General features: G+C 44.8%; 1 protein-coding gene across 1 annotated transcript in view; it reads left to right on the plus strand.

Annotated features, from left to right (window-relative positions):
• zmym2 (zinc finger, MYM-type 2) overlaps positions 1-13,564 on the plus strand; it is a 51,279-nt gene that overhangs the window by 7,209 nt on the left and 30,506 nt on the right. Inside the window, exons 5-6 of the mRNA XM_083638641.1 lie at positions 4,429-4,591; positions 7,961-8,173. Of these exons, the coding sequence (XP_083494767.1) occupies positions 4,429-4,591; positions 7,961-8,173 (376 nt within the window). The remainder of the gene's footprint in view (positions 1-4,428; positions 4,592-7,960; positions 8,174-13,564) is intronic.

Consider the following 13,564-nt stretch of genomic DNA (forward strand, 5'->3'; position numbering starts at 1 on the left):
TCATGTTTCCTCAATATAGTGTGCAATGGTACGTTTTATCTCTCATTTCATGGGTGTGTGTCAGAGGTGTTACCCAATCAGCAGCGACATGTAATCGTGTATATGAACCCCGCCATATTAAAAGGCAGTGCACGCAGTGGATCCAACAGGGCGTAACACAACAGGGTGTTCAACACACAACTGTTTTCATTTAAACAAACATTGTGTCTGGGCTGAACGCACACCTGATTTTTTCAGAGCAGTGTAAACACCGAAAAGAAGTGAGTAATCTGATCCTTTTAAATCAGACTTGTTACACAGAACCATCCTGGGCCTGGGCCCGTACACACATTAGAACACTGATCCACCAGGACACCCCACTAAATGGTTTCTTGAAGAACCCCCAGAGGTTTTTGAACCCTGTCCATTTTCACAAACCCTTTGGGAAGGGGGTCTTTCCCCTCTTGTTGCAGCTTGTATCAGCCCTAAAGGAACCTTACAGACCTTTACTTTGACTCTTGGGTTCATTACTGTGGTTGAACATACTGTACATGTCTGTTTGGTTGTGTCTGTGAAGTATGTTGAACGTCCTGTACATGTCTGTGTTTGGTTGTGTCTGTGAAGTATGTTGAACGTCCTGTACATGTCTTGTTTGGTTGTGTCTGTGAAGTATGTTGAACGTCCTGTACATGTCTGTGTTTGGTTGTGTCTGTGAAGTATGTTGAACGTCCTGTACATGTCTGTTTGGTTGTGTCTGTGAAGTATGTTGAACGTCCTGTACATGTCTTGTTTGGTTGTGTCTGTGAAGTATGTTGAACGTCCTGTACATGTCTGTGTTTGGTTGTGTCTGTGAAGTACGTTGAACATCCTGTACATGTCTGTTTGGTTGTGTCTGTGAAGTATGTTGAACGTCCTGTACATGTCTGTGTTTGGTTGTGTCTGTGAAGTATGTTGAACATCCTGTACATGTCTGTTTAGTTGTGTCTGTGAAGTATGTTGAACGTCCTGTACATGTCTGTGTTTGGTTGTGTCTGTGAAGTATGTTGAACGTCCTGTACATGTCTGTGTTTGGTTGTGTCTGTGAAGTATGTTGAACGTCCTGTACATGTCTGTTTGGTTGTGTCTGTGAAGTATGTTGAACGTCCTGTACATGTCTTGTTTGGTTGTGTCTGTGAAGTATGTTGAACGTCCTGTACATGTCTGTGTTTGGTTGTGTCTGTGAAGTACGTTGAACATCCTGTACATGTCTGTTTGGTTGTGTCTGTGAAGTATGTTGAACGTCCTGTACATGTCTGTGTTTGGTTGTGTCTGTGAAGTATGTTGAACGTCCTGTACATGTCTTGTTTGGTTGTGTGTCTGTGAAGTATGTTGAACGTCCTGTACATGTCTTGTTTTGTTGTGTCTGTGAAGTATGTTGAACGTCCTGTACATGTCTTGTTTGGTTGTGTCTGTGAAGTACGTTGAACATCCTGTACATGTCTGTTTGGTTGTGTCTGTGAAGTATGTTGAACGTCCTGTACATGTCTGTTTGGTTGTGTCTGTGAAGTATGTTGAACGTCCTGTACATGTCTTGTTTTGTTGTGTCTGTGAAGTATGTTGAACGTCCTGTACATGTCTGTTTGGTTGTGTCTGTGAAGTATGTTGAACATCCTGTACATGTCTTGTTTGGTTGTGTCTGTGAAGTATGTTGAACATCCTGTACATGTCTGTTTGGTTGTGTCTGTGAAGTATGTTGAACGTCCTGTACATGTCTGTTTGGTTGTGTCTGTGAAGTATGTTGAACGTCCTGTACATGTCTGTTTAGTTGTGTCTGTGAAGTATGTTGAACGTCCTGTACATGTCTGTTTGGTTGTGTCTGTGAAGTATGTTGAACGTCCTGTACATGTCTGTTTAGTTGTGTCTGTGAAGTATGTTGAACGTCCTGTACATGTCTGTTTGGTTGTGTCTGTGAAGTATGTTGAACGTCCTGTACATGTCTTGTTTGGTTGTGTCTGTGAAGTATGTTGAACGTCCTGTACATGTCTGTTTAGTTGTGTCTGTGAAGTATGTTGAACGTCCTGTACATGTCTGTTTGGTTGTGTCTGTGAAGTATGTTGAACGTCCTGTACATGTCTGTTTGGTTGTGTCTGTGAAGTATGTTGAACGTCCTGTACATGTCTTGTTTGGTTGTGTCTGTGAAGTATGTTGAACGTCCTGTACATGTCTGTGTTTGGTTGTGTCTGTGAAGTACGTTGAACATCCTGTGCATGTCTGTTTAGTTGTGTCTGTGAAGTATGTTGAACGTCCTGTACATGTCTGTTTGGTTGTGTCTGTGAAGTATGTTGAACATCCTGTACATGTCTGTTTGGTTGTGTCTGTGAAGTATGTTGAACGTCCTGTACATGTCTGTTTGGTTGTGTCTGTGAAGTATGTTGAACGTCCTGTACATGTCTTGTTTGGTTGTGTCTGTGAAGTATGTTGAACGTCCTGTACATGTCTGTGTTTGGTTGTGTCTGTGAAGTATGTTGAACGTCCTGTACATGTCTTGTTTGGTTGTGTCTGTGAAGTATGTTGAACATCCTGTACATGTCTTGTTTGGTTGTGTCTGTGAAGTATGTTGAACGTCCTGTACATGTCTGTTTGGTTGTGTCTGTGAAGTATGTTGAACGTCCTGTACATGTCTGTTTGGTTGTGTCTGTGAAGTATGTTGAACGTCCTGTACATGTCTTGTTTGGTTGTGTCTGTGAAGTATGTTGAACGTCCTGTACATGTCTGTGTTTGGTTGTGTCTGTGAAGTACGTTGAACATCCTGTACATGTCTGTTTGGTTGTGTCTGTGAAGTATGTTGAACGTCCTGTACATGTCTGTTTGGTTGTGTCTGTGAAGTACGTTGAACATCCTGTACATGTCTGTTTGGTTGTGTCTGTGAAGTATGTTGAACATCCTGTACATGTCTGTTTGGTTGTGTCTGTGAAGTATGTTGAACGTCCTGTACATGTCTGTTTGGTTGTGTCTGTGAAGTATGTTGAACATCCTGTACATGTCTTGTTTGGTTGTGTCTGTGAAGTATGTTGAACGTCCTGTACATGTCTTGTTTGGTTGTGTCTGTGAAGTACGTTGAACATCCTGTACATGTCTGTTTGGTTGTGTCTGTGAAGTACGTTGAACATCCTGTACATGTCTTGTTTGGTTGTGTCTGTGAAGTATGTTGAACATCCTGTACATGTCTTGTTTGGTTGTGTCTGTGAAGTACGTTGAACATCCTGTACATGTCTTGTTTGGTTGTGTCTGTGAAGTACGTTGAACATCCTGTACATGTCTGTTTGGTTGTGTCTGTGAAGTACGTTGAACATCCTGTACATGTCTGTTTGGTTGTGTCTGTGAAGTACGTTGAACATCCTGTACATGTCTGTTTGGTTGTGTCTGTGAAGTACGTTGAACATCCTGTACATGTCTGTTTGGTTGTGTCTGTGAAGTACGTTGAACATCCTGTACATGTCTGTTTGGTTGTGTCTGTGAAGTACGTTGAACATCCTGTACATGTCTTGTTTGGTTGTGTCTGTGAAGTATGTTGAACATCCTGTACATGTCTTGTTTGGTTGTGTCTGTGAAGTACGTTGAACATCCTGTACATGTCTGTTTGGTTGTGTCTGTGAAGTACGTTGAACATCCTGTACATGTCTGTTTGGTTGTGTCTGTGAAGTATGTTGAACATCCTGTACATGTCTGTTTGGTTGTGTCTGTGAAGTATGTTGAACGTCCTGTACATGTCTGTGTTTGGTTGTGTCTGTGAAGTATGTTGCAGCGACATGCACGTCAACATGCTCCAGCATACATCATACAACCATAGGAAGATGAGGAAAGTTCTCCAAAGTGCGGACGTTCATGTCAGTACCTGTTTGTACATGATAGGATCACTTAGCCCTCGTTCACACCATACGCTGAAGCCAAGCTGAAGCCAGGCTGAAGCCACGCAGTTTCATTTCGGCGCCTGTTGAGGCGAGCGAGGAGCTGTCAGAGGAGAAACCTGCAGTTCCAGGGAGAAGGAAATTGTGATAAAGAAAAATTGTGTTTCGCAAATCCGATCACGGCAGTTCTTTGTACGTACATCAAACTAAAACATCAAACATATATTTTCATGTTTTTGTATCTGTTGGGGAGCTATTTCTGACACATTTTACAACATTTATGAGGCTGGGGAACTGTCTGGGGGGAGGGCGGGAGGCTCACTCTCTCACACTTTGAAAACTCCTGTCTTAAAGGAAACCGGATACTCTCAATGCATGTACAGTACTTGGCTTGTGTCCACTGATTATAAACTCATTGCTGTTCACATCCTGAACCACAATGCTGATTATTTAAATATGAGGACACTTGGGAATGATTGGTGGTTTGGGTCTCTGTTAATTACTGTGCTACAAATGTTCTAACGGTGTGAGTGACTTCTTTGTATTTGTGTGTGTTTTCCAGAATCATCACGACTATGAAAGACACCATCGTGGCCCAGGTGGACTCCAGTGAGTCTTTCCAGGAGTTCTGCAGCACCGGCTGCCTGGCTGCATACGAGAACAAGCAGAACCCGCCCAAATCCAACCTCAAAACCAAATGTACCGTCTGTGGCAAGCTCACCGAGGTCAGCCAGTTCAACACACACCACAACACACACCCTCTTGTATTTGAGTTGACGTTCTTATGTGAGTGCAACAGTAGCATAACAGTAGAATAAGCTTTGGCTCCTGGATGACCAAAAAATAGGAGCCAAGTCAAGTGGGAGGGTCACAACCACAGTGCCAGTGATAATATTCCTGAATATTCTCAGAACTGCTGTGTAAAAACAAGAGGGCACGCGGTAGAGTGCATACCTCATGGCGTGTCACGTGAATCCGTTTGGATCTTAGGCACCTTTTTTTGGGGGGTGATTGGCAACCCCCATTGCCACGCCTGCTTTTGGCCAGTGGGCGTGGAAAGTTAATCAGTTCTAAGTTGGCCCGTGGCCTACTTTTCTACAAAGTTTCGTTATGTTATGTGAATCTGTGTGGAAGTTAAACACCTCTTTGTGATTGGGCACGGCCATTGCCACGCCCCCTTTGGCTAGTGGGTGTAGTAACCCTTTCTGCAAAGTTCCGTGCTGTTACATGAATCCGTTGGGAAGTTAGGCGCCTTTTTGTGATTGAACACGCCCATTACCACGCCCCCTTTTGGCAAGTGGGCACGGGAAGTTCAAGTGAATCACTTCTAAGTTGGCCCATGACCAACCTTTCTGCAAAGTTTCATGGTGTTGCGTGAATCCGTTTGGAAGTTAGGTGCCTTTTAGTGAACACGCCCCCTTTTGGCCTTTTAGTGAACACGCCCCCTTTTGGCCTTTTAGTGAACACGCCCCCTTTTGGCCAGTGGGCGTGGAAAGTTAATCACTTCTAAGTTGGCCCATGACCAACCTTTCTGCCAAGTTTCGTGGAAATCCTTCATAACCTTTTGAGAGATCCTGCTGACAGACCGCCAAATCCAACTCTGTGACGGAGGTAATGAGTGTTAATAAGTGCTCAGTGGGCATCATTTATCTAGGGGCATGTGGGCAATCTGTTTGTTTCAATGTTTGTCCCACTGATGATGTCATAGGGAGCAAAATCATCTTATGACATCACTGATGATGTCATAGTGATGTCATTAGAACAATGTCATAGGCACTGATGATGTCATAGGCATTGTGACATCTCGAGCAATTGTGACATCAGGCCACGCAGTAGCCGAGCTGACGTGAGCTGCAGGGCAGGCGAGGCCTAGAGAGCCCACAGAGCGGGCGAGCCTAGGCATTGAGTGCGCCTAGTTAAAGTCACCCTTCAGTCATTCCATCTGGTCCTCTCTTCTCTCTCTCTAACCTCAGTGTGGCTTCCGAAGGCTCATTTCCACCGGGCCTTTTAGCTTGGTCTCCATGGCCACCGTATGCAAAAACAGTCGACGCCAAAATGGAGGCCTGCCCTGTTCCTCCCACTTGTTCAGGCTCATAATATCCCTCCATTCAGCAGTTATGTGAAAGTTGACAAAGCCAAATTAATCTATTTTTTTTAACCTTTATTTACTCAAGTTATATTTGCTAAGCATGCATGCTGTTTTTCAGCAACAGGCCCGGCCTTAGGTTCATACAGTTCCACATAGTCACACCTGGGAGCTGCCAGGTCAAACCACAGTCTGTGGGTGTTGGACTCTGAGCAGCTCCACTGCAGCAAGTAAAGACTGAGTGCCTTGCTCATGGTGTTGAGAAAGGGCAGACCTTGAATAATCACTCATCTTGAGTTTTTCCCAGCCCGTGTGGGCTTTGAACCGGCGATCCTCGCTTGCATTTTTGGCTGTACAGTGTTGGCACGTGGTTGAAGAGACCAGCCTTCTGCAGGAGAAGCCAGGTTCATGTCCGCCCTGCTGGTGTCTTTGAGCAGGACACTGAGTCCTGTTCAGAGGCTGATTCTTTGCCCTGACCTTTGAACTCCCTCAGACGGCCAGAGTTACAAACGTAGCCTCAGCTGCAATCATTTGACTACTGGTCTGGATCACTGTGTTTAACAAACTCAACAAGTGCTGACTTAGACAGCACACCTTACCTTAATTACTCACACCTTAATAATTACTCCAATTAATTCTTGAAGTCAGCAGTGTGTGAGGCATACCGAAGAATGAGAAGGTTCACGTTTCACAGTACTGTTGGGTTTGATGAGATGCACAGCAGCAACGCTACTTCCTCCTGAATTGATTTCAAATTGAGCAAGGTGTGGAGATAGCTCTGTGATGCATGACTGTAAAGGACCATTCACACTTTAGAGCGACAACTATAAAGATAACAAAAAAAAAAAAGAATATGCTGTTGCTCAAGCGTTCACACTACAACGATATCAGCACCGAATATTCAGAGAGAAAAAGTGGAGCATGATTACTTAAACGACGTGCTTTTATTTTTACTCGCTGTCTAAAGTCAATAACGACAGCGCTGAAGGATTTGGGCTCATGGATTGCCGCAAAAGAGACAGGAGATGGCAGATAACAATGCTCTTATATGCCACTTTCATCACATTATTGTGCGTTTGTTTGTATGAGAGATAATGGTACTAATGGCCACCAAGTGAAACTATTCATTTCTTTACCAGTAGGTGACCCTGCACACCACATCTACTGTTGATCAAAGAGTAACATCTCCTGTAGCCCATGCTGAGAGAAACACCTCAATGTCACCGTGGCTCTTAGCATCATGCTAGCAAAAGGTAGCAATTTAACTAGCTTCCAGATCAGTAAACAGTCTACCGCTAATCCCAAGAGCTGTTCCGCTCCTGACCGGTAATGTTATATCACGTTATATAACAGTTTTCGAGGTGATGTTCTTTGTCAAACAACGCCGGGTTCCTCTGGACTTCTGTCAGCTCCTCAGCAAGCAACACGCCGTTACTGCAGTGATGTTTTTAGTTTTCTTATTTTCAGACAAATTAGAGTATGGTGTTATTTTACCTGCTGATGTCAGCAGGTAAAATAACACCGTACTCTTAATTTGTCTGAAAATAAGAAAACTAAAAACATAATTTAAAAAGAAGACAAAATGAACCTAATTAATTTGTTACTGCAGTGAATCAGTGAACTAATTCTCCTGCCCCGTCCTTTGTAGAACTGTAGTCTGATTGGTTGAAAATGTTTTATCATTGTCTCTGCATCCAAAAAATCGCTCTGGGATGGAACCAAGAATATCGTTATAGTTGTCATTTTGGATGTTTTGTACTTAGAGTTGTAGTGTGAACACAGCCATTTTATTTACTTATAACGATTTAAATCTTTTTTATAGTCGTCTTTATAGTTACAGTATCGTTTTAAAAGAACAAAGAAAGAGCGAAAAGAAAATGACCATTTACAAAATGTAGCCGGCTGGAAGACTTCGGCCATCTGCCCAGGAGCCAGCGCTTAGGAAATATACTGACAGCGTCAATTAGGTTTCCGCTGCCCCGTTCCTACATTTTCTCTCTGTCCACAGATCCGGCACGAGGTGAGCTTCAAGACCGTGACCCACAAGATCTGCAGCGACGCATGCTTCAACGTTTACCGCATGGCCAACGGTCTGATCATGAACTGCTGCGAGCAGTGCGGCGGCTACCTGCCCAGCCCGGCCTCCGCCAACCACTTCCTGCTGGTGGACGGCCAGCAGAAACGCTTCTGCTGCCAGGAGTGCATCAGGGATTACAAGCAGGTACTGTGTGTGTGTGTGTGTGTGTGTGTGTGTGTGTGTGTGTGTGTGTGTGTGTGTGTGTGTGTGTGTGTGTGTGTGTGTGTACCAGTTGCACAACTGGAACTTGTGTCAGTGTTTCCTTTAATAATTCAGAAAGGGCAGTGTTGGAGAGGCGCTGACTCGGCTACAGCTGGTCGACAGAAACTAGGAAACAGTCGCACACTTGAGCCTTGATGCATTGTGTATTTAATAAGATGTAAACATGTTCAAATGTATTACCTGGCCTTATGGCTCACCCTACCCAGATATAAAAACATTCTTTTTTTTTACAGCCCTGTGACTCGCGGAGCCCAGCGTCGTCGTACCCGGCTACTTGGCGGCTACAATTAGACTGACGAGTCACGGGGCTGTAAAAAAAGAACGTCACATGTGACATGAGTCACATGATTTTAGATGGGTCAAATGAACATTTCCGGTGTAAGTTGCCCATTCTATGGCCAGACGAGTTGTAATATATTGTCATGTCATGGTGTTATCGTTTTTTGGGGTATTGCTATTTTACGTTGAAGTCAACGGGGAGAGGCTTGTGTTTTCACCCCTAAAAGGGGGCGAGGCCTAATTGCCGATCTGATCTATGAGTAAATGTGTGAACATGGCAGCAGTACGCTGGTGCCTCAGCTGCTACAGAACACACCATTAGGCTGAGTCCTTGGTACAGCGGCACAAGTTCCAATCTGGGCCCTGCCCTGTGCTGCATGTTATCCCCCCCATCCTCTCTCTCTCTCTCTCTCTCTCTCTCTCCCCCCCATCCTCTCTCTCTCTCTCTCTCTCTCTCTCTCTCTCTCTCTCTCTCTCTCTCTCTCTCTCTCTCTGTCTTCCCTGTCTCTCTCTCCCTCCCTGTGTCTTCTCTGTCTCTCTCCACTGTAACTGTCAAATAAAGTAGAATGCCAAAAACAAAATACAAAAAAGGACAGTTTGCCGTTTGCAGTAAACTGACCGTTTTTTCTGCTGGCCACAGTTTCACAGTTTTCCCAGAGCCAGCTATGTAAGTGGAGCAGAGTAGGCCTCTAAATGGTTAACCTGTAGTGGTTCTCAGCCTGTGGTCCGGGTACCACTGGTGCTACGTGAGGCTCCCTCCCTCTCGTACTTTCATATGGTGATCATTCCTGAGGTGGTACCTGCCTGGTGTAAAAAGGTTGAGAACCACTGCCATAAGCCCTTTTCCCACATGCGCTTTGTACCGCAAAATGACCGGTACGTGGTCTAATGCCTGCATGTGAGAAAGGCGCCGTGCCGGTATAAGCCCCGACATTTCACCAGTTTCGACCCAGTCAGAAGACCGGTATGCTCTTAAGGAGACGCAAGTGGAAACGGTTCCAGTCATTTTCCGCGACAGCGGTCCTTCAATCATGGGCGAGGAGTAGCCTACACACGTTGCTTAATGTTCCAGCGGGCATAATCTAATCATTTGCGCACATTAAAGCAAACTGGCGAAATGATCTTGTGATAGCCTAATAAGAGCAGTATGTCAGCTTGCTGATTTCCGAAGGCAACCCCGGACACATCAAACAAAGCCAGTCTGTAAAAAGTGCTTCAACGCAACGCAGGTGAACGGATAAACATCGAACCAGCAACTATTTCTCTCAGACACGGATCCCAACTTCTTCAAAGTGCATCAACTAATCATTCGCGCACATCAAAGCAAACTACTCCCACGGATTTCGCTTGTGCATTTGCTGTGTCATTCGCTGTGTCTGTCCGTGGCTGCTGCTCTCGAGCAGAGAGGGGAGGGGGAAATCGGCTGTGTTGATTACGCTGGCGGCTTGACGCTGCTCTTAAGTCAAACGAGTGTGATTTATTGTGTGACAACTGACAAGCGAACTTATTTCGAGTTTTGCCGACCCCCCAAATAAGCTCCCCCCTCCCCCCGCCAACATACAGGAAAATTCGCTGATAGATTCCCACATGCGCGAGCCGAAGTGTGAAGGGAAATGTCCGATATTGACTTACAGGTAATTTTCCGGTACGCATGTGGGAAAAGGGCTATAGTGTATTAAGCTATTTTCACACATGAACTCCGGATCAGGTGAGGGTTGCCCCCCACTGAGCCTGCCCCGGATGATACGTGAAGTGTACCCTTTCACACATGAGTAGCACCTCCGCAGAGTTTGTAAAGTAGAGAGGGGGCGGGGGTGGGGGAATTTGGGCATGACCACAGGAGTTGTGAAAACGAAAAATACATAATGGGCGATAACTGCCTAACGTTCACGGCATATAATCGTTTGCGCATAACGTTAGTAAGTAATTAATTAAACAACCCTACAACTCACGCCCAGATGCATCGATTTCCTCGAGTCGCAAGCACTACAAACAAAACAGGTCTTTGCTATGTTCAGTCCTATGCCTAAAATGCATCCAACCTACTAGAATTATACAGAATACAGGAAGCTAGACGTTTTTACCTTCAAAATAAAATAAATGTTGTATTACTTAGTAACAAAAAATCTGAATGTCGACTCACTACGGGTTAAAATTGACTTTTCGAAGGGAGCAGATATTCTTCCAGTTTATCTCCGTTCTGTATCTTTCGAAACACACACAAAAAACATTACACGTGCATTTACTTTATTTATTGCGAAGGTTATACCCGGAAGTTTCCGTTTTATACTGCCTGACTTGACGCTACTTGGAATTTGCGGTTCTGCCATTTGCCATTGAATCTTCACAAACGCTGTGTAAACGTTAAATCAAAGACATGAACGTAACCAGATCCAGATCCACTACCTAGCGATGTCCAATACTGGGAAGCGGGACGACCCTCGCGTCCAAAAATGCTTATTAAATGTGTGTGCTGTGCGAAGCTATGCAGACATGAAATCGGATCAGAGCCATGAGCCTTTCAATCCAGCAACATGGCACAGTCGCACACGGAGCAGGTTTGAGGCGCTTCATTCGAAAAACTTTGCATGATGTTTTTTTGCTCGCTCATTCACATCGACTATTTATATAATAATAATCTGTCACGCTGGCTTTCTGTCTGTCCTCATGCACTCACGAGCTGACTACTTCACGGAGCTCTGGAGGGGGGGGGGGGGACAATCCGCCCCTGTGTGTAGGGCAGGGGCTACACTTCCCTCCGGCTAGGATGAGGCTCGCGGGAGCGCGCATGAGCCTCGAAAATCTGTTCACACATGACAGCCAATACGGATGGCCTCTAGATAACTCCTGAATTCCAGACATGTGTGAAAGCAGCTTTAGTGAGTACGATGCATAGAGCAGTTATTCTCAACCTTTCCATATTAAGGACCTCTAATTTAGTCCACATTAGGGCCACGGACCCCCATTTGATGAGATTGTGTTTGACCCAAATCTGAGTACCGTAAATTCCGGACTATAAGACGCACCGGTGTATAAGCCGCGGGACCAAAATTGACTATTTTTTTCTTCTATAAGCCGCACCGGACTATAAGCCGCGGGTGTTTTGATGTTTAATTACCATATGAAAGGGTTCGTGCACAGAGAGGAATGTCGGGAAAGAGATCGCTGTTTGGGGAAGCTCCCATTTATTAACATTTCAACAAAACAAAACAAAAGTCAGGTCACTAATCCCCAGACAAAATCACACAACAATAGGCTACCGTATATGTGCAGCAAACCTGTAACCAGAGAAGTCAAGTCACTAATCCTCGTCTTCCTCTTCTTCCTGCGTACTGAAACCACCAAAGTCCTCATCTTCAGTGTCGGAAACGAACAGGTTCAGGGTGGCTTCGTCAACCACTCTCCTCTCTCCTTCATTGTCACTCAAAACCAACGAACTCCTCTTCATCAGTGTCGGCATCGAACAGCCTCTGAAGCCTCTGACGGCCCTCAGCGCCAGCTGTGGCGGCGTCATCCTTTTCATCCCGCAGCAGTCCAGCGTTTTGGAATCCGTTGGTGATTGTGGATGTTTTCACACTCCTATAATATTCCGTGATCTTCCTTTGTGTGAATTCGCCGAAGTTTGTGATTTTCTCCTGGTAGTCGGGAGGGAGTTGTTCAGTAGTTCTCCCCCGGACGGACAGTCCCTTTCGTCTCATGAATCGGTAGCACCAAGATGGCCCACCTCTGAAATGTTCAATTTTCATCTCGGTGGCGATTGTTTTGGCCTTCAGTCGGATCTGCACCGTGGAAACGTCTCGGCCGTCTCCTCTCTGGGTCAACACCCAGTCCTCAAGGGAATCTTCAAGTTCCGGCCATCTGCTTTTGTGGCCTCTGAAGGACTTTTTTGTCTTATTACACTGAGACAGTTCCTGCTGCTGCTGCTTCCAACGTCTCACCATTGACTCATCGATGCCCAGGATACGCGCTGCTGCTCTGTTTGTTTCTTTTAGTGCGAGTTCGACTGCTTTCAGCTTGAAAGCTGCGTCGTGTGACTTTCTGCGTACCTTCCCCATGGTAAGTGAGAGAGAGACTGCTTGTCTTGTTGTGATTCCGGGCTGATGAACTTTGCTTACCGTAATTACCATATGTAAGGGTTCACGCACAGAGGGGATTGTTGGCTGTTTGAGGAAGCTCCCATTTACCGTATTACCGTAACATTTCAACAAAACAACATAACACAACACCTTTGTTTATTTCGACAGTGCACACAGTGTCCGCGGTGTGGTGAAAAGAGGGCAAGAGAGGAAATTAAAACAGAAGTGGATTTATAGTTAGAAAGAGTGCTAAAAAAGAGAGATTTTTTTTTTTTTTTTTTTTTTTTTCTGAAAAAATCCATAGATAAGACGCACCGTTATATAAGCCGCAGGGGCCAAAAAACGGGAAAAAAGCCGCGGCTTATAGTCCGGAATTTACGGTATATTTTTTATTGTTAGAAATTATTTTGTCCAGAAAAAAAAAAAATATTGCAGACAGAGATGTAATAGAGAAACTATGATCAGAACAGTCGTTCTTCTACATTCTCTAATTGTGTTAACTAACTTGTTATGATATAATCGTGAAGTTTAACAATTCATCCTCACGTTGAGAGCCGCTGGCATAGAGCATGCACCAGCGCTCAGCTCACCTCTGGAGCTATTTTAAACTTTCAGTACCGTAATTCTGTTTTTACTGAAAATGCTGGAACTAAATTTTGTTGCTAAGGGATATTAGCCAGAAGAACTTACAGGCTGGAATTGTATTTGTTGCTTGGTAACGGCAGCTCATAGACCAATTTCGAGTGGACGTCATGGGGTTACGTCTTTGGTTGCAAAAAACTTACATTGATAGGAACAGAAGTTAATAGGTTGTTCCATTGCAACATCAGCGCACAACAAATCTGCCATTTTGGCCTGAAAGAGACACCTCTGATTGGCTGTCTTTGTTCTATGCCGTTATCCCATTGGCCATTGAGGCTTTTCCAAGCCAAAATGGCAGCATCGCTGTCCAACTCTT

The sequence above is a fragment of the Poromitra crassiceps genome (genome assembly GCF_964638095.1).
Source record: "Poromitra crassiceps genome assembly, chromosome: 6".
Taxonomy (NCBI): Eukaryota; Metazoa; Chordata; class Actinopteri; order Beryciformes; family Melamphaidae; genus Poromitra; species Poromitra crassiceps.